Source organism: Narcine bancroftii, chromosome 5 (genome assembly GCF_036971445.1).
Source record: "Narcine bancroftii isolate sNarBan1 chromosome 5, sNarBan1.hap1, whole genome shotgun sequence".
Taxonomy (NCBI): domain Eukaryota; kingdom Metazoa; phylum Chordata; class Chondrichthyes; order Torpediniformes; family Narcinidae; genus Narcine; species Narcine bancroftii.
In genome coordinates this window covers 249,522,498-249,540,975 of record NC_091473.1, presented here as the reverse complement: position 1 = coordinate 249,540,975, position 18,478 = coordinate 249,522,498, and the positions used below count along the sequence as shown (strand labels likewise).

Sequence of the window (18,478 nt, the reverse complement as noted above, 5' to 3'; positions counted from 1 at the left end):
GATCAGCTACAAGACTTAGCACCTCTCTTTCCCCCACCATCCCTCAGTCTCTGCTGCTTTCTTCATTTCAAGGTAGCAAAGGCCAATTTGATTGCACCAGTTTCTAACCCAGCTGAAAACAATTAATTCAGGATGGACCATGAACTGAACGCAAGTTGCCTTGGTGCTTGCTTACCAACCCATGCAAATAAACTCTGCATTAATTCATACCTTTTTAAATAAATGCAACGACTGGGCTGGACACTCACAGGATATCTGAAGATTAAACCCAGATAATCTGATGATTTAATTATGATAGCTTGTCATTCTGCATTAACATCAAATACAATTCTAACCAATGGAAGTTGCTCTTGCATTTTTCCACTCCTTGGAATGAGCAGAAGCATCTTATGCAGTATTGTTAACTCATCACAATTGCATGTGCTGCCTGTTTTGCCCCCCCCCCCCCCCCCCATTCAACAGCTGGTTCCATTAATTCAGTGCAACCGAATATTGAGTGGGTGCGTAACAGGAGGCCAATATAACCATATAAAGCACAGAACAGGCCAGTTTGGCCCTACTAATCCATGGTAATGTTTGCTTAGCACTGTTGTCCCAGACCAATTTAAAACTCAGTGCGTAGGATAGCATTAGGCAGCTTTGGTGGTAGAATGGTCCACTTCTGTTCTCATGTTCCGAGATTCTGCATGCACACAGTGAGCAATTTCACCCCACAGAGTTTCACATACAAGGCTTCATTCACATCTCAAAGCCATGAGACTATGAATGAATTGCTTACTTCCCAGCTGGGGACACGAGAGAGAGAGAGAGAGAGAGAGAGAGAGAGAGAGAGAGAGAGAGAGAGAGAGAGAGAGAGAACAGAGGAGCAGGAATATAGACTGCTGACATCATCTCTCCTATTTATGAACTTCAATCAATTCCTGGAGGGTTTAATCCTTCCTCTTGCTTGTGTTTAGTGCAAAAAAAAATGGAGAAAGTCCTTCTTTACGACATGGTCGCCCACAGCACAGTTTAAAAGCATATAAACAGTTCAAATATTTACCTTCATTTTCATAGTGTAATAATACACAACTTAGGAGGAAACTGTTTGCATCTCTTGACACATGCAACATCATGCCCAGTAATCCTCAAGTTCGAGGGCAGTGTCTCTTCAACACGTTCCAAAATAAAGAGGCTCAAAATTATTGTCTGAATATTTTAACCTCATGTCCGTTCACAAATAAAATTGAAAAAGAGGAAACACAAACAGCTTCTTTGTTGTTCTGCTCCCCCATCCCCAATATTGGCAAGGTCCAACAGAATACTCAGAATTAAGCGACGTGTGGGGTTGTTGATCCTAGGTGATACCAAGTAACAATTTTCTGGTTTAGATTGAAGTCCTTAAGGTAAATGTACACCTCCCCAAGCATAATGTTCTCCCGGAATGCTTCCTCACTCAGTACTCGCAAGTGGATAATCCGCTGCTGTACGTCTCCTTTGGGAATACCATCGTATACCAACTGGAAAACAACCAGCAATTCACTTTTCAGTGTTGATGTACCAAAAAGACATGCATATCACGGGCAAAACCCCTCCTCCCACCATCGAGAACATCTACAGCAGTGGTTCTCAACCTTTTTATTTCTACTCACATCCCACTTTAAGTATTCCCTGCGCCATAGGTGCTCTGTGATTAGAAAGGGATTGCTTAAGGTGGTATGTGGGTGGAAAGAAAAAGTTTGAAAACCTCTGTTTTAATTGTCCCTCATTGACTCGTGATGTGCACGGTTTCATAACTCCAAAGGAAATGGGCCAATGACAATTTTTGTCAAGCAAAATATTTCAGTAATAATTGGGTCTGGAGCAGTCGTTCTCAACCTTCCCTTCCCACTCACATACCACCTTAAGCAATCCCTTCTAATCAGACAGCACTGATGACATAGGGATTACTTAAAGGGGTACGTGAGTGAAAAAAGGTCGAGAACCACTGCTCTAGAGAGAACGCTGCCATCAGAGAGCAGCTGAAATCATCAGCGATCCAAACCACCCAGCACACACCCTGTTCTTGCTGCTGCCATCAGGAAAGAGGTGTAGGTGCCACAAGACTCGCACCAGCAGGTTCAGGAACTGCGGCTATTCCTCCACCATCAGACTCCTCAACAACACACTCAATCAATGACTTATTTAAGGACTCTAACTTTTGCACTTTATTTGTTTTCTTTCTCTCTGTATTGCAGTTTGTTTACAGTTCGTTATTTGTTTAAATCTATACATTGTGTCTTTTTTAAATTTTCACTGCCAATAAGTGAGAATTCTGCCTGACCCTCATCACAGTCCAGAGCCTCAAAAAGGCCTTTCAAGTGAAGCAACACTTTATTTGTACCTGTGGAGGACTTACCTACTGCATCCAGTGCACCCTTTCTGGCATTCTCTACATCGGAGAGATTGATCGCTCGCAGACTGGGAGAACACTTCACTCAGCACCTCTACTCTGTTCACAATCTCAGTGACCTCCCAGTGGTCAACCATTTCAATTCTGAGTCACATTTCCGCACTTACATGTCTGTCCATGGCCTTGTGCACTATCCCACCCTGACCACCTGCAGATTGGAGGAACAGCACCTTATTTTCCATCAGGTCACACTCCAGCCAGATGGCATCAACATCAACTTCATTGCTTTCCACTAAACCTGCTCCCCTTTTCTTTCCCCTTTTTCTGTCTTTCCAGTTCCTCCACCCATCCAGCCACCCCTCATTGCTGCTGTCCTCTCCCTTCTTTCTCCAACTATCATCTTCTGCCTTTGCCACCACCCCACCCCCCACTCTTTTGTACAGATGCCTGTCAGCATTTTCTCATATTTTGATGAAGGGCTCAAGCCCGAAATGCCGGTTCTGTATCTTTACCTTTCCTACGTAGAGGACACTGTTTGACCTGTTGAGCTTCTCCAGCATTTGCTGTTTTTTACTTCAACCACAGTGTCTCAGAATGTTTTGATTTACTTTAGGGTTGTATGTGATGTCATGTATGTAATCTGACAGTAAATCTGAATCTGAATATTGTGCCTTTTAGTTCAAAGCATCATCCAAGTAGGATGGAATTTTAGCCATGCATTTCTCCACGTTTCTGTTAACCAGCTCTTTAGTATATCGGGTGCACCACACTGGACAGCGCCCTGGACTATCCAGCAAGCTTACCATTTCATTATATGTTGGATTACAAGTCTTCCGTGCCACTTTTGTCTTCCTTTTGCTCGTTTTCTGAGGATCCGGCAACAAATAGATTTTGACATAAGGATCTGGATCAGTTCCATCCTGCAAAACCTACAAGATGGCAATGAATTTTAGCATTATTAGGTCAAGATTTTTGATTGAGGTGCACAACAACGCTATTGCAGTGCCATTGACCCAGGTTCAAATCCGCCACTGTCTGTAAGGGAGTTTGTACGTTCTCCTTGTGTTGGCATGCGTTTCCTCCGGGAGGTACAGTTTTCTCCCACTCTTCAAAACATACAATGACTGTCGGTTAATTGGGGGATTTTGGCAGCACGGGCTCGTGGTCCGGAAGAGCCTGTTACCGTGCTGCATGTCTAAATATCTAATATGACAACAAAACGTTAATTTGCATTTGTACGGACTCTGAAGCAAATATAGTTGATTGCCTCAGTTCCAATGAATCTCTTCCAACTGTCCTTTAGCTGGGAGGTTACGAATGGATATTGAATCCCATGTATCTGCATCAATACATTGCAGATCTTTCAAATATTCCACTTTGTCATGCACAGAAAAATCTTTCCATGAATATTTTGCTTTATAATAGGAATAATTAAAATAATCAGTTTACTTCCATTCATTTGCAAGGATGATCAGCAAAATTTCAAAACATAATAGATCTACTTTTTCTTTCAGATTATTACTGTCTGTTGGTGAGCTCCTTTGTAATCACCCTCATCTGCCCAATGAATAGGTAGGTGGTCTGTATTTACCAAAGTACTTACCAGGCCTCGAATGTGCATGACCATAATAAAGAGCTTATCATTCTTGTACGAGATAGACAGCTTCACTTCTCCACCGACCTTTCCCATTGGTGGTGTTGGTGGTCCATCTTTGTGGTAGAAAATAAAGGCGGGTCACACTTCGAAAATGCACTCGAACCAATTACAATGGCAGAAGATTAACTATATAATACGAGAAATTCTGATGGCTTAAGCACGTTTCCTTCTTCAAACTTGCCAACCCAAACACATTGAGTAGGCACAGGGCCATTTCTTATGAAACTGGTACAGAGGTGGTGATGGGATTGGGGAGATTTGGGGTACTGCAATTAGAAAAGGTTTTGAAAGCTTAAAATCACATCCAAAGGGTTGAGAGAAATAGACTGCTGTAATGTCTAATGGTCAACTACCTTGTAATGTCTGAGTTTTTAAACTTAATTTGTTAATTCATAGGCAGAGAGTGAGGAGGAGACACAGCGTTCCTCTGTAGGGTTCTACCGCCCAGTCCAACTACCAACAGCTCCATATAGGCTTTAAATGGCTTGTTAAAAGAGCCGGTGGTGGTTCGTTTTAAAATCCTGCCATCGCGTGGTCTGGATCCAAGATGGGGGTGCCTGTGCCTCGAGGGGTTGCCGACTCTGGGGAATCAGAAGATTGGTGCAGACCACCACAAAACAGGAAGATCACTTCGCATTTGAGAAGGAGAAGCAGAGGAGCCAACTCTATGAGATGATGACCATGGCGGTGGATCAGTGAGGGGCTCTGCTGCTGGTCACTCGAGGTGAGAAACCCATGCAGACTCCAGGTGACTGGTCAAAGGGCTTACACCAGGCTGTGAACTGCTGGAGATGCTGGAGACTGGCTAAAAGGGTTCTGGGGTATTAGAACTGGGATGTGAGAGGGTACCAAGGGCACTGAAGGCGTCATGATCATGTCAGAGGTTTGCATCTGGACCTCAGGTTGCTGATGGTTTGGATTGAAGTCTGTGGAGGCTCCAGAAGTGCTGGAGGTGAACCCATGGGCGCTCATTGACTCTGGGGGTCTCCATTTCTCTTCTCTTTCTCTGACTCAAAGAAATGCCCGGAAATTTCTGCTGGTGGCAAATCTGTCTGTCTTATGGCAGAGAAAAACTAATTTTTTGTAATATTACACCTCTTTTATTACATGGCATGAATCTTGGGTCTAAAATGACAAGGGCAGCATTCACCATCTATTTATAATCACCTGTGAACTAATGAGGCAGTTGGTCAGAAAAGATATGGTGGTTTGGGATTTCCAAGGCCAATCTTGGTGAAGATGGCATATATCTTTTTCTAAAGGCCACAAGTGCATCAGATGGACTTTTACAAGCTTCTTGATCACCAATTCTGATCTAGATTTTAATTTAGTTGCTTGGGATTAAGTGCTGCAAGGTTCTCTGTTCTATGAATTTAAACTCCCCAACTGCAACAGTGGGAATCAAACTTTGGATCATGGGTCCAAGACTCTGGATGACCAATGTAACCACCATATCCGGTGATTCATTACAGGTGTCTAACTTTTATCCGGAATTCCGAAAACCAATGACCTCCAAAACCTGGTTCTTTTTTCGCTAGATGACATATACTCATCAAAGATGAAGTTTGGCACCAAACATGACCTGATGCAACTCTCGCTCAACTCCCGTGTATCCTATTGTGTCCCGCTACTTTATAAGAGTCTCTGAATTGCTTATTCTGACACCCATCCAGCGTTGCTGCGCTTTCAGTCGCCTCGGTGGCGGCTCAATGGCCGTCATCACTACCCATTATCTCCCATGCAGCGTAAACCGCTGTACCAGCACCAGTGCAGGGGAACCGAGAAGGGGGCCATTCTCCTGGCGCTGGATGGAAGATTAGGCACCTGTACCTTTGTTTATATACTGAAAGAGAAATATTTCAATTCCAGGAAATGTTCAAAAATAGAAAGCATCAGAATGTGTCTTCATAAGGAAGCCTGACAAATAGATACTATTTCATAGTTTCAATTAAATAGAGCAGAGACATTGGGAAATAACCAGGGTGGGAGACAGCAACATAGTGGAGGAGGAAGTAGAAAGGCAAGGATGAATGCATTCACTTCTGGAATGAAGCAGTAAATTACATTTTAATGACAAGTGAGGGAGGTATTATATAAAGAGAATGACTCACAGAAACCTGGAGTAACTATGAATAGTCATACACTAAATAATGAATTTGACTGAACAAGGATATAGAAATCAAATCAAAAACATTATTAACATGTAACCATATATTACATATAACAATTACAGCAAGGAAACAGGTCAACAAGTTCCCTCATTCTTGTGTACTCTTGAATAGATCCTTTGAACATTCACACTTCTGTGAAACATTAACACAAGACTCCCAGCTCTCAAAGATGGGCTAAAGTAACAAACCTTCTACATTCTTTGGCAGGGAGTTGCCAGGATTTACATGCTATCAGTTAGATACTCAATACACAGGTATAATGTGCCCTGTAAAAGACAATCTTGGAGAATTGGCGATGACTTCACACACACTGTTCACCGGACATTAATGGAAAAACTTTAAAACCCAGATCACAAGCTGTACAAATACTAAGATTACAGAATCTGTAACACACCTGTTGACTTTGGCAATATGTTTCCAGTCATGGACTTATCATCCTTCTGAAGTTGGTGGAAAAATGTGTAGACCAGATCACACTGAGAGAAAAAAAATAATCAGTGATTTTAGTGATCAAAGGGTTCTAAAGTATCTTCTAATTCTGATGGTCATCCATTTGAAACATCTCTCTTCACAGATGCTGCCTGAATGTTAAATGAACCCAACACTTGTTGTTTCAGATGTCTAGCCTCAGCTAATTTTTTGCTTTTAAAGTTGATGGTTCCTGATCTGCAAACAATGCAATGGTATGAAGAGTGGTAGGCATATACAGATAACCGGAGATTCAGAATACGCCTCCCAGCACTTCACATTCCCACTGGCATCATTCTTAAAACAATTTCACTGCTGCTCTATAAAATCCAAATGTTGTGCTTTTATTTAAGGGCAGTAGGTTTAAGGCAAAGGAGGTGTAAGGCATTCCTTCCATCCAATGGCCTACAGGTCACCATTGGGTAAGGTGTAGTACCTGTTTAGCCTGCCACTCAGGGTCACGTGAAGCCACGGATTGCAGATGGTGGATTTTTTTTTCAAGCAGATTCTATAAATTAGAATTTATGATTGCAAAACTGAAAATGGTGGGCAGATGAATCTGCTGATCAATGGCCAGGTTTACCCATCTAGTATGAACATTGTAACTGAAGAAGGCAATGGAAAACCAGTTCAGTACTTTTCCCCATGTATAATCATGAACTCAACATCGACTATGGTCTCAACTCAAAGAAGGAACCTTCACCGAAGGAGAACAATTCAGAGGGTCAGAGATCGTGATGGATGGAGAGATATGATCGCCCATGCCGAATGGCGAGGCACCTGAATGAATTAAAGATTTAAGACAGGGAACTACAGGCTAGCAACCCTTATGTTTAGTAAAGTTATTGGATATGATTCCAAGAGACAGGATTCATTTGAAATACAAAGACTGATTAGGGATAGTTAGAACAGCTTTGTGTGTGGGAAATCGTGGCTCATGAATTTGACTGAGTTTTATTTGAAGATGTGACCGAGAGGATTGATGAAGGCAGGTTGGTAGATGTTGTCTACCTGGACTCTCAAGGTAGACTGATCCAGAAGATTAGAACACATGGGATCCAGGGTGAGATAACAAGAGGCAGCAGGTGGAAGTGGAAGGTTACGTTTCACATTGGAGGCCTGACTAGTTATGTGTCATGGGGATCGGTGCTAGATCCTCCATTGTTTGTCATACATATTATTGGCTCAGATAAAAATGTCAGTGGGATGATTAGTAAGTTTGTAGATGGCATCACAATTGCTGGTATATTCGGCAGAGAAGAAGGTTGTCTTGGAGAAAGGAAGGCTGAGAGGTGATTCAAAAGAGGTACCAGTATATAAAATTATGAGAAGTGTAGATTGGGCTTGTTGCTCACGATAGGGATGTCTAAAACTAGACGGCACAGGTTTAAGGTGAGAGAAAGGAGATTTAAAGAAGATCTGAGGAGTAAATTTTCCCCACAAAATGTAGTTGGTATCTGGAATGAGCTGCCAGAGGTGGTGGAGGCAGGAACAGTAATAACATTGGTATCTGGACAGGTACTTGAATGAGCAGGGCATTGAGGGATGTGGAATTAATGCAGGCTCGTGGGATTTACATAGGTAATCATGGTGGTTGCCATAGAAATGGTAACCAGATGGGCCTGATTCTATGTTGTAAAACCCTGTTTACACAGACTCCCCCAAAACATTCATGGTACCAAAACCACACTCCATTTTTGTTTTTTCTTTGCACCTAATCTTGGACAATCCTGAACATTGTAAAAAGCTTACAGGAACATTAAGAAGCAATTTAACCTCCAAACCTGTTCCACTTTTCAATGAGATGGTATCTAATCTTAACTTTTTTTTGTAAGTTTTCAGGAACGCCTGCAGACTAAAGTTAACTCGTATCTAATCTTAAATTGACCCTATTTACATGACACTGTTCCGAAGACTTAGATACACTCATCCAATAAACAGCAATTGGTTTATGGTCTTTTTTATTAAAAACTGCATTTACAGTCTTTTGAGAGAGCAATTTTCAGACCACCACCGCCCTGTGTCATCTCAAACAACATCAAGTTTCACTTTGCTTAAACTTGTTTAACTGCATTTTTAATATTACTTTATATCTGAATACTACCCACCAAGAGGACTCTGTGTTATGGGATAAGACTGCACTCCAGTTAACCACTGTTTTACACTGTTCAGATTAATGATGAATTTTGGAATATTATGATGACCTTTAAAAAAGTATCATGTTCACCATTAGTCTGCAACTGGGAAATAACAGTTTATTTGATAGTGTTAAAGCAGGGGCCGCAGCACATTTAAGTAAAAGCCTTTTCTTCTCATGCAACATAAATATTTTTTTATGTTTCTTATGTAGTTGGTAGGAGAGAAGTACAGAAGAAACCAAAATGTGACCGCTTCAAAGTGAATGGGGCTTGTAAACTTCGAGCAGAGTCCGGGTTTTTTTGGCGGGGGGGGGGGAGAAGAAAAGAGGTTGAGAATGGCTGCATTAATGACACCAACAAAAAGGCACACTTATGGTTCATTTACAAGACTTTGGACAGAAAATGTGGCCTTCAATTCAACAGTGCTCACCGTCTGACGTTACAATTTGATGTTTATGACCTCTCTCACCCAGAATGCAACAAGAACATTTACAATATGAAATTGCACCCTTTGCATGCAGCTCTATGTTTATTGGGCAGGTGCTGATGTTTCCCAGAAGAAGAGTTGGCCTGGACCTTGAACAAATCGATAAATGCAATTGGCCAGTGCAACTCTTGGCCAAGTCCATTCAACGTGTACCAAAAAGCAATAGTCTCCAGAAGCAGGAGAGTCAGAAACAAGATACTCTATCAGAAAATAACTGTAGATAGAATCAAATACAGATTTATTGTCAGAGTACATACATGATATCGTGAAATTCTTTTTCCTGCGGATGAGGCAGAATTACCACTTATTGGCAGTGTATAAAAAAAACCACTGACTCAACGTACACATGTAAACAAAAAGAAATGCAAACAAACTATCTGCAATACAGAGAGAGAAAAAGAAAATCAATAAAGTGCATAAGTAAGACTCCTTAAATGGATCCCTGATTGAGTCTGTTGTTGAGGAGTCTGATAATGGAGGGGTAGCAACTGTTCCTGAACCTGGTGGTGCGAGTCTTGTGGCACCGATAGCTCTTTCCTGATTGTAGCAGTGAGAACAGTATGCGTGCTGGGTGGTTTGGGTCTTTGATGATGGCTGCTGCTCTCCGTCGGCAGCGTTCCACGTAGATGTTCTCGTTGGTGGGTAGGGTTTTGCCAGTGATGTCCTGGGCTGTGTCCACTACCTTTTGCAGGGCTTTACGCTCAAGGACTTTGGTGTCCCCATACCAGACTGTGATGCTGTCGATCAGCACACTTTCCATCGCTTATCTGTAGAAATTTGCCAGGGCTTCCATTGTCAAGCCAAACCTCCGCAAACCCCTGTGGAAGTAGAGGCGCTGATGTGCTTTCTTCACAATGCCATTTGTGGGCTAGGTCCAGAGTGACTCCAAAGAACTTAAACTTTCTCACTCTTGCTGATCCTCACTGGATCGTGCACCTCTGGTTTTCCCTTCCTGAAGTCAACAATCAAGCTCCTTGGTTTTGGAGACATTCAGTGCAAGTTAGTTGTTGGTGCACCATTCAGTCATCAGATGATAGATTTTTTTTTTAAAAAGCACATGCTCTTAATTAATAGGAGTGTCTTGGCTAACTTATCTCCCAGTCAATGATATTGAGGCAGAATACTGCATTATCGTCACGGTGTGGTTTTTCTCAACTTGCTGAACTAAAATTGTTTGCCAATTGGTGGCATTAGAAATACATTTATTTGTCAAAAAGCACAACACATTCCAAGTTCTTCAGAGAAACTATTATAGATGCAAATATTTCATTGATTCAGAATGAACCACTTGAAATGGTGGTTGAAGAAGAATATTTCAGCGATATATATGTTAACCTCTTATAATGAATGATACAACCTAATCTGTCTTGTATGATTTTATGGATCTATTTTAAGATATTTTTATCTTCTAATGAAACACAAGTAATTAAACTTGCAAATATCCTAACATGATCAAACTACTTAGTAACATCAATTAATTTATAGCAGGGCCCTAATTAGCCTTAGCCGGTTTACCAAGCCAATTCCCAATAGTGTTACTTAAACTTCAATCACATTTAGAGGTAAGGGAGTTTGTTTAACACAAGTCAAAGGTTGTGATTTTCTGCTTTAAGATACAGTGAACAAGGTGAATTCAAGGCTAAAGCTGACTAGATTCACAGCTTTTTATATATTTCCATCCCTGATAGATTGACCAACTCAATAGAACATCAAAAAATGCTTTTAAATGTCCTGACATCTCAGATACAAAGTAAATGTCTGCTGTACTAGTAGATTTGTGGCATTGCCTGTTAAAAAGAATGGTGTTGACACAGAACACAAGCAGGGTGAAACCATGGGACACAAAACATATATTCTACTAAAATAGTAGTCTCTCTTGATTCCATATATTTAGTAAATAAACTTAAAACAATCAGATTTCAATTGCTACAATTGGAAAAATAAACAATTCAACATGTAATATTTAAAGAATGTTAATTGAACATTGAAATATGGATGAACTAATTTATGATGCACTGGATAAAAAGAACAATTATCTTATTGTCAAATTTTTCAAGTCAAATTTGAGGAGGTCAACTTTTACACGGGTCAAACTTTTGACTGCTGGTATGTATTTACATTGATCAAGGCATCGGGAGCTCGATGGCCGGGACATGTTTGATGCGTCTGGATCTAGGTGGCTGAGGAGAGGGTCCACAGTCGAGGCGTCAGGAGCTCTGGTGGGCGGGAAGTTGGGGCTTCAGGAGCTCTGATGGGCAGGCAGTCGGGGCAAAAGAGTGGGGAGGGGTCAACTTTTACACAGGTCATTCAGAAACACATTATTTTTTGGGCCAATGGGGGGGGGGGGGTCGATTATTACACGGTGTCGATGATTACACAAGTATATACAGTAATAACTTCACAACTTGGAGAATGCTTAGGCATCATGCTGCACTACTTTTAGTTTGCCTCTAGGTGGCACACAGGTAAGACTTCCCACTGCACTCACACAGATTGAACATTGAACAAGATTCCACAAGATGGAGTTCAAAGAGACCAATTTCCCTTTGCTTCTTTCGACGCGCATTACAAGGATAGAACAAACAATTTGCCTCTGTTTTGGATTAAAATTAAAAGGTAGGCAGTGGAACTATTTTATTTTATTTATTTAGCCTTACTCCTTTTCAATAAAATCCATTTGATTTTATCATGCATTTTGAAAATTAACCTGATATTACTCTCAGCAGAAATAACATTTTAATAATAATTTGAATTTGTGCTCCTCACCCCTTGACACATTTTTGAAGGAATGTACTTTAAATCAAAGGAGGACTAAACCAAACTGTCCTGCAGTCAAATACATTGTTACACACAGGTCATATTGACGTGAAAAATAAAAACACTAAATAAATTGTAATTGAACTTTTGTTCAGAAAACTGGATAATGTTATTTGTTGGCACTTTTTAGATAAATTACAAGCGATAACTAAATAAAAACTTGTCAGTTCTCACAGCAACTGAAAGATTAAATATCGCCACTTATTTTTTCCTAGACCAATACTGTCCAATGATACCTAGAGTTGAATAAATCAATTCCAATTGCAGATACATGCCAGCTTTGGCAGGGAGTGCAGGCCATTACTTAAAGTGAAGACAAAAACCATAGATGGCTGAGATGTTTGAGCTGAACACCTTCTATGCCCGCTTTGAGAAAGAGCACCCAATAGTACCTACAAGAATTCCTGCAAAGACTGCGGACCCTGTGCTATCAGTATCTGAATCGGACATCAAAACATCATTCATAAGGGTGAACACTCGCAAGAGTACCTGGCAGGGTATTGAAAATCTGTGCCAATCAACTAGCCAGAACACTCACAAACATTTTCAACTTCTCATTGCTGCAGTCAGAGGTTCCCACCTCCAAAAGTGGATCAATCATCCCAAGAAGAACAGAGTGAAACACAAAAGTCTGCAGACACTGTGATTGTAGTAAAAACACACTGAAATGCTGGAGGAACTCACCCGGTCTGTTCAGTTTCTATAGGAACAAAAATATATTGCCAACATATTGGGCCTGAGCTCTTCTAAGGAATAAACCAGAACCAGAAAATCTCAGAAAGTCTCAGATTTCAGAAAATGGAGGAGGAATCCAGACCACAATAAGAGATGAGGTAAGAATTTATCATGTATGTGCGAAAGGAGATGGAATGGCGAGACGGGGGAAGAAGGGGAGGAGGTGGTTTAACCAAAGCCAGAGAAGTCAATCTTAATGCCATCTGGTTGGAGGGTACCCAGTCGGGAGATGAGGTGGTGTTCCTCCAATTTGCAGGTGGTCTCAGTCTATCAGTGCATGAAACCAAGGACAGCCACATCAGCAAGGGAATGGGATGGAGAATTGAAATGGGTGGCCACTGGGAGATCCACACTATTGTGGCGGACAGAACAGAGGTTCTCAACAAAGTTCTCCCAGTCTGCGTCAAGTCACTCCAATGTAGAGAGGACCAAGAAGAGCAGAGTGAGCTGCCTCAATGACTGTCACCCAGTAGCACTAACAGCCACTGTGATGAAATTCTTTGAGAGGTTGGTCGTGGTCAGAATTAACACATTCCTAGACCCACTGCAATTCACCTATCATCACATTCGCTCCACAGCAGATGCAAAATTACTGGCTTTCCACTCAGCTCTGGATCACCTCAAAAACAGCCAATCATAGTCCAGCTCAGCTTTCAACACCATTATTCCCCAGTGCTGGTCAAGAAGCTCCAATCTCTGGGTCTCTGCACTCCCCTCTGCAACTCGATCCTTGACTTCCACATTGGAAGACCAGTCAGTATGAATTGGAAACAATGTCTCCTTCTCACTGACTTTCAACACAGGTGCACTTCAAGGGTGTGGGCTTAGCCCATTTCTCTACTCAATATTCACCCATGACTGTGTGGTCAGGCACAATTCCAATGCTCTCTATAAATTTTCCGATGACATTATGGTTGTCAGCTGAATCACAGACAACAATGAGGAAGTGTTCAGGAGTTGAGTGGTGTCACAACAACAACCTTGCATTTAACATTAGCAAAATCAAGGAGATGATTATGGACTGCAGGAGGAAGTCAGTAGAACACGATCCAGTCCTCATCGAGGGCTCAGTAGTGGAGAGAGTCAACAACTTCAAATTCCGAGCATCTGTCCTGGAGCCTCCATGCTGATGCAATCACGAAGACGGCTTGCTAATGGCTATACTGTATTTTCATTCCTATAGTGCGCATATAAACACACACATATAACGTGCAGAAAATCATAAATTCAGTAAAAATATTTTTCTATTGCATGTACAAGCATATTCCATGCGGGTGCTGTATTCTACATTCCGACACACAAGAGCAATATGCATTTACTTGGGACATGAGACAAAACATACTCCATAGTCCCACTATTTGCCACAGTTAATCTCCCGCGATTTACACCATTTAACTTCCACCAGAGGTGTCAATCGCCCATTACATAGATGATATCCTCCTGCAACACATTAACAAGCTTTGGAGAGGAATCAATTAAATAGATCGAAGACAGGCTTCAGAGTTAAGCAGGATTTTAATTCTGTCATGATTTAAAAAGCCTTTCTTTAAAAGAAACTTTATCTTGTTAATCTCCTCCTTCAGGGAAAGGATCGGGGCAATTAACATTGATAAGGTGCAGTGCCCAGGCCAGAATATCCTGTTTCTCAGAATACCATGGCACTCAAGCCAAAGAGATATTCCCAAGATTAAAATATTTAATTTTTCCACTTTGTATGTACCCAATTCCCGTGCTCACTATAAATTGTTCATCTTCTTTCATTGCCGCTATTACATTTCCACGCTTGGTTTAAATTGCCAGTATGACTTTCCCATACCCACTATAAATTATGCATATTGTTTCAACATGTAAAAATATTTTTGTTTAGTGTGCACACATAAAATGCGCAGTGTGCTACCTGGTTTGAGGAAAAAAAACACATATAACATGCGCGTTATATGCGTAAAATACGGTACTCTATGAGGTGTTTGAGGAGATATGGTATGTCACTTCCAAAAACTTCGACAGGTGTACTGTAGAGAGCATTCTGGCTGGTTGAATCACTGTCTGGAATGGAGGTGCCAACATTCGGGACAAGAATAAACTCCAGAGAGTTGTTAACTCGGGCACCATTGAGGACATCTACATGAGGCGATGTCTTAAAAAAAAAATCAGCCTCTATATTCAAGGACGCCCACCTCCCAGGCCATGGCCTCTTCACTCTGCTCCCATAGGGAAAAATGTATAGCAGTCCAAAGATGAGCACTCAGTGGCTCAAGGACAGCTTTTTCCCCACTGCCATCAGATTCCTGAATGATCGATGAACCAAAGACACTGCCTCACTTTGACTTTTCATGCACTATTTTTATTTATTTCTTAAGGTGGTTTATATGAACGTTTGCCCTGAGACGCTGCTGCAAAACATCGAATTTCGTGACTTGTTCATGACAATAAACTCTGATTTAAAATAATGCATTTTTTCCTTCTTGGCCTCTTCGTACATTCCCTCTCTGACCTGCACCTCATTTCCTTTCTACCTTTTCTCCTTTCTTTGTCCTATTCATGTTTACTTGCATCAGTGTTTTTCTGCAATACAACTTCTTGCTTCTCTCTTTAGCAAGAAAACAAACTGTTGGAGGAACTCTGCAGTCTGATGGCACCTGTGAAGGCAAAGGATGTTTCAGGTTGACAGCCGCCTGCAACATGATCAAAAAACTTTCATTTTTCTCTCTCTCTCAAACTTCTGGGCATCTCACAACTGTCCTGCTTCCTATTTGACCTGCTGTAGAAACTTAGCAGGTCAGACACCTTCCTTTTGTAGAAATGGTCAGCCAATAATTTGGGTCAAGACCTTTTATCGATACCTCAGTCTCAATAAAGGGTCCCGATCCAAAACACCGACTGACCATTTCTACCCATGGATGTTGGCTGACCCCTGAGCTCCTCCAGCAGCTCACTGCTTGCACAAGATTTCAGCATCTGCAGTGTTATGTTTCTCTGCTTCCTATTATGTTTACTTTCCTCTATTCCATTTCTGCTAATCCCCCAAACTTTAACTTGCCCTGATTATTTCCTCCTTATCACCTCAATGCATCTTCTGTCTGAACCTCTTCAGTGTTAACACTTAGCTCTTGTGGTCCTCTCTTTGTTTGATTCCCAATTTCACCTGCCAACCACCCTCGCTTTTGTGTGCCACATCACTGGGAAATAGCTACACCTCATGATAACCCCTGGTTTCTGCTGAGAGTCGAGTCATCCAATTGCACAAGTGTAACTGACGAAACAGTGTTCTCTGGCCTCTGTGCAAAACACGCAGATACACAACACACATACATACAGACAAACAATACATATGCAGGACATGCAGACAAATTCATATTGTTTCATGAATATGAGAGCCTCGGATGGTTAGTGTGAGCATTCTCACTGTCTGTGGGATGATCAAAAGGGAGAATCTCACCTCAGCCACTTCAGGGGGAGAGTGGATTAAGTGCCAGATGTAACCGTCCAGTTCCTCTTTGCGTCTATCTGCCATGGCCACACCTCGGCCAAGCACAAACCTACTCGGAAAGCTACGGACAGAGATAACAGTATAAAGTCAAAGACACACACCAGCAGAAAAATGGTAAAAAGATATTTAACTCCGAGGGAGGCACTGCATTTTAAAACTCATTCCACAGAAGCAGCAATCATTCAGTCTTTTCTACTTTTTTAATTTCACTTCCTGAGTACTTCATTGAACAAGTCTCCACTGTATTCCAAACAAATATTCACAAGCATTTTACACAGCCACATCAAAACCACCATAAAAATATTAGCATTTGTTTGAACTCTATTTATGCAATGATTTTCATTTCTCCCCAAATTAATTTTTAATGTGGAACTCACTCTAACCCTGAATTTCAATTCTTTGGATATTCTGGGAATGAATCATGACAGAAAGGTGTCCTGGTGAATGACCGCTGTTTTCCAGGATACCTGAGATCCCTATTAACTTCCTACCTTGGCAGTTTGGATGATGGGAAAATGAGGCGGAGTTTATTGTGGAGTTCGTAAAATTCTTCAAAGGTCCTCAATATGAATGTAGCATCGTACTGCCCCTCTCGCTCCACTTTCACAACGTAGGCCTTCAGAACAGAGAATACAACCACCATTCAGCTGAAGACTTTTCAACAGCATTGTGCCTCTGCTTCTCTAGAAGACACTGTCCCATTAAATTAAAACTTGGTCATTTTAAGTACCTGGTTCAAGCAGTTGAAGCTGAAGGCAAAGGTTTTTATAGGAAATGGAATCAAAGTAGACAGAATGATGCAAAATACATTTCAGCCAAGATCTAATACCAGAAGGCACTTCATGCTTTGAATGGCCGACTCCAACTCCCTTTGGCTAAATGTCGTTTAATCTAATTGGCAGCAATTTGACCTCTCTGAGGTCAATGTTCATTGTACTTTTAGCTTAGAGCCGCAGTTTAACAATTGAAAGGTCAGACAAGGACCAAATTCTGTAAACAAGGGTAGAGATAAATGAGAGTGGATTTACAAAATATGAAATCAAACACAAAGAGTTCACTTACGTATCCTTTAGTGGGGTTAAATATCTTTTGATGTCGGCACACAAACACCTCTTTGATTTTCCCATCGGTCTTCATTGTGAACATTTTGGGAGCATAGGACAACGTGGGATGGCCATCAGTTCCAGCAAACTTCATTTGGGCCAGGTTGTGAAGGAAGAAGTTAAGCTTGGTTGCCACACTACCCAGACTTGATTCAATTAGCCTGATGATGAGGCAGAAGGGAATTACAGAATACTATCAGAGCACTGTGCACACACACACAGGGTCACACACATCTTATATTCCACTGCATCTTTTCATTTAATGCAACTAGCATTGACTTCAAGATTCCTTGATTGGCCATGTGCACAAAATTTCCTTTCCTTGGTTTGTGCTGCAAAGGTAGACAAAGAGGTGCCACCAAGATCAGAAAGTACAAAAGGGAGTCCCTCAGAGTCTTGGTAGACGTGGATCCCACCACCTCCCTGCCCCTCCCCCCCACCCGTGGCCGCACAGCCTCCTGCTGGTCCACCGACAAATCTGAGCTCAACGCATCCAAGTCACCCTCCTCAATCAATGGTTCTAAACTCCCCAAGAGATCGGGAGCTGTCAGTGCCCGAGGTCCTTTGGCAGCCTTGCTTGACATCATCAACCACATGAATCCAGGGACCTAATTCTTGGTTCCTGGAAGACAATTGATACCAGCCCATGGCCTACTTTGAAGCCTTTGCCAACCAAGCTCCTGGTTGGTCAGCTGCTGTGATCTTTTAGCTTGTAGGCTCCTCCTCCCCCAGGCTTCTCATTCTTGGAAGATGGATGTCCTCTTTCTCCGGAGGCCTGAGCAGGTCGACAACTTTCCCCGGAGACTGCAACCCTTGAAGACTGGGTCGCTGAATGTGGGCACTCGACATTAATATGAGAGAGAGAGAAAGAAAGAGAGAGAGGGAAAGAAAGAGAGAGAGGGAAAGAAAGAGAGAGGGGGAAGAAAGAGAGAGGGGGAAAGAAAGAGAGTGGGGGAAAGAAAGAGAGAGGGAAAAAAAGAGAGAGAGGGAAAGAAAGAGAGAGGGGGAAGAAAGAGAGAGGGGTAAAGAAAGAGAGAGGGA

General features: G+C 41.8%; 1 protein-coding gene across 9 annotated transcripts in view; it reads right to left on the bottom strand.

Annotated features, from left to right (window-relative positions):
• The window catches only part of pik3c2b (phosphatidylinositol-4-phosphate 3-kinase, catalytic subunit type 2 beta), a 148,152-nt gene that overhangs the window by 4,446 nt on the left and 125,228 nt on the right, over nucleotides 1–18,478 (bottom strand). For 3 of the 9 annotated variants that reach the window (XM_069942018.1, XM_069942017.1, XM_069942024.1), the window contains 8 exons: nucleotides 17,397–17,598; nucleotides 16,826–16,950; nucleotides 16,284–16,395; nucleotides 15,361–15,483; nucleotides 6,594–6,675; nucleotides 3,975–4,081; nucleotides 3,175–3,300; nucleotides 442–1,499 (listed from right to left, as the gene is read on the bottom strand). In XM_069942018.1, the coding sequence (XP_069798119.1) occupies nucleotides 1,311–1,499; nucleotides 3,175–3,300; nucleotides 3,975–4,081; nucleotides 6,594–6,675; nucleotides 15,361–15,483; nucleotides 16,284–16,395; nucleotides 16,826–16,950; nucleotides 17,397–17,598 (1,066 nt within the window). In that variant the 3' untranslated portion in view covers nucleotides 442–1,310. Of the gene's footprint in view, nucleotides 1–441; nucleotides 1,500–3,174; nucleotides 3,301–3,974; nucleotides 4,082–6,593; nucleotides 6,676–11,410; nucleotides 14,022–15,360; nucleotides 15,484–16,283; nucleotides 16,396–16,825; nucleotides 16,951–17,396; nucleotides 17,599–18,478 lie in introns of those variants that run through there. The other 6 variants (XR_011358511.1, XR_011358510.1, XM_069942020.1 and 3 more) reach the window with 4 other exon arrangements.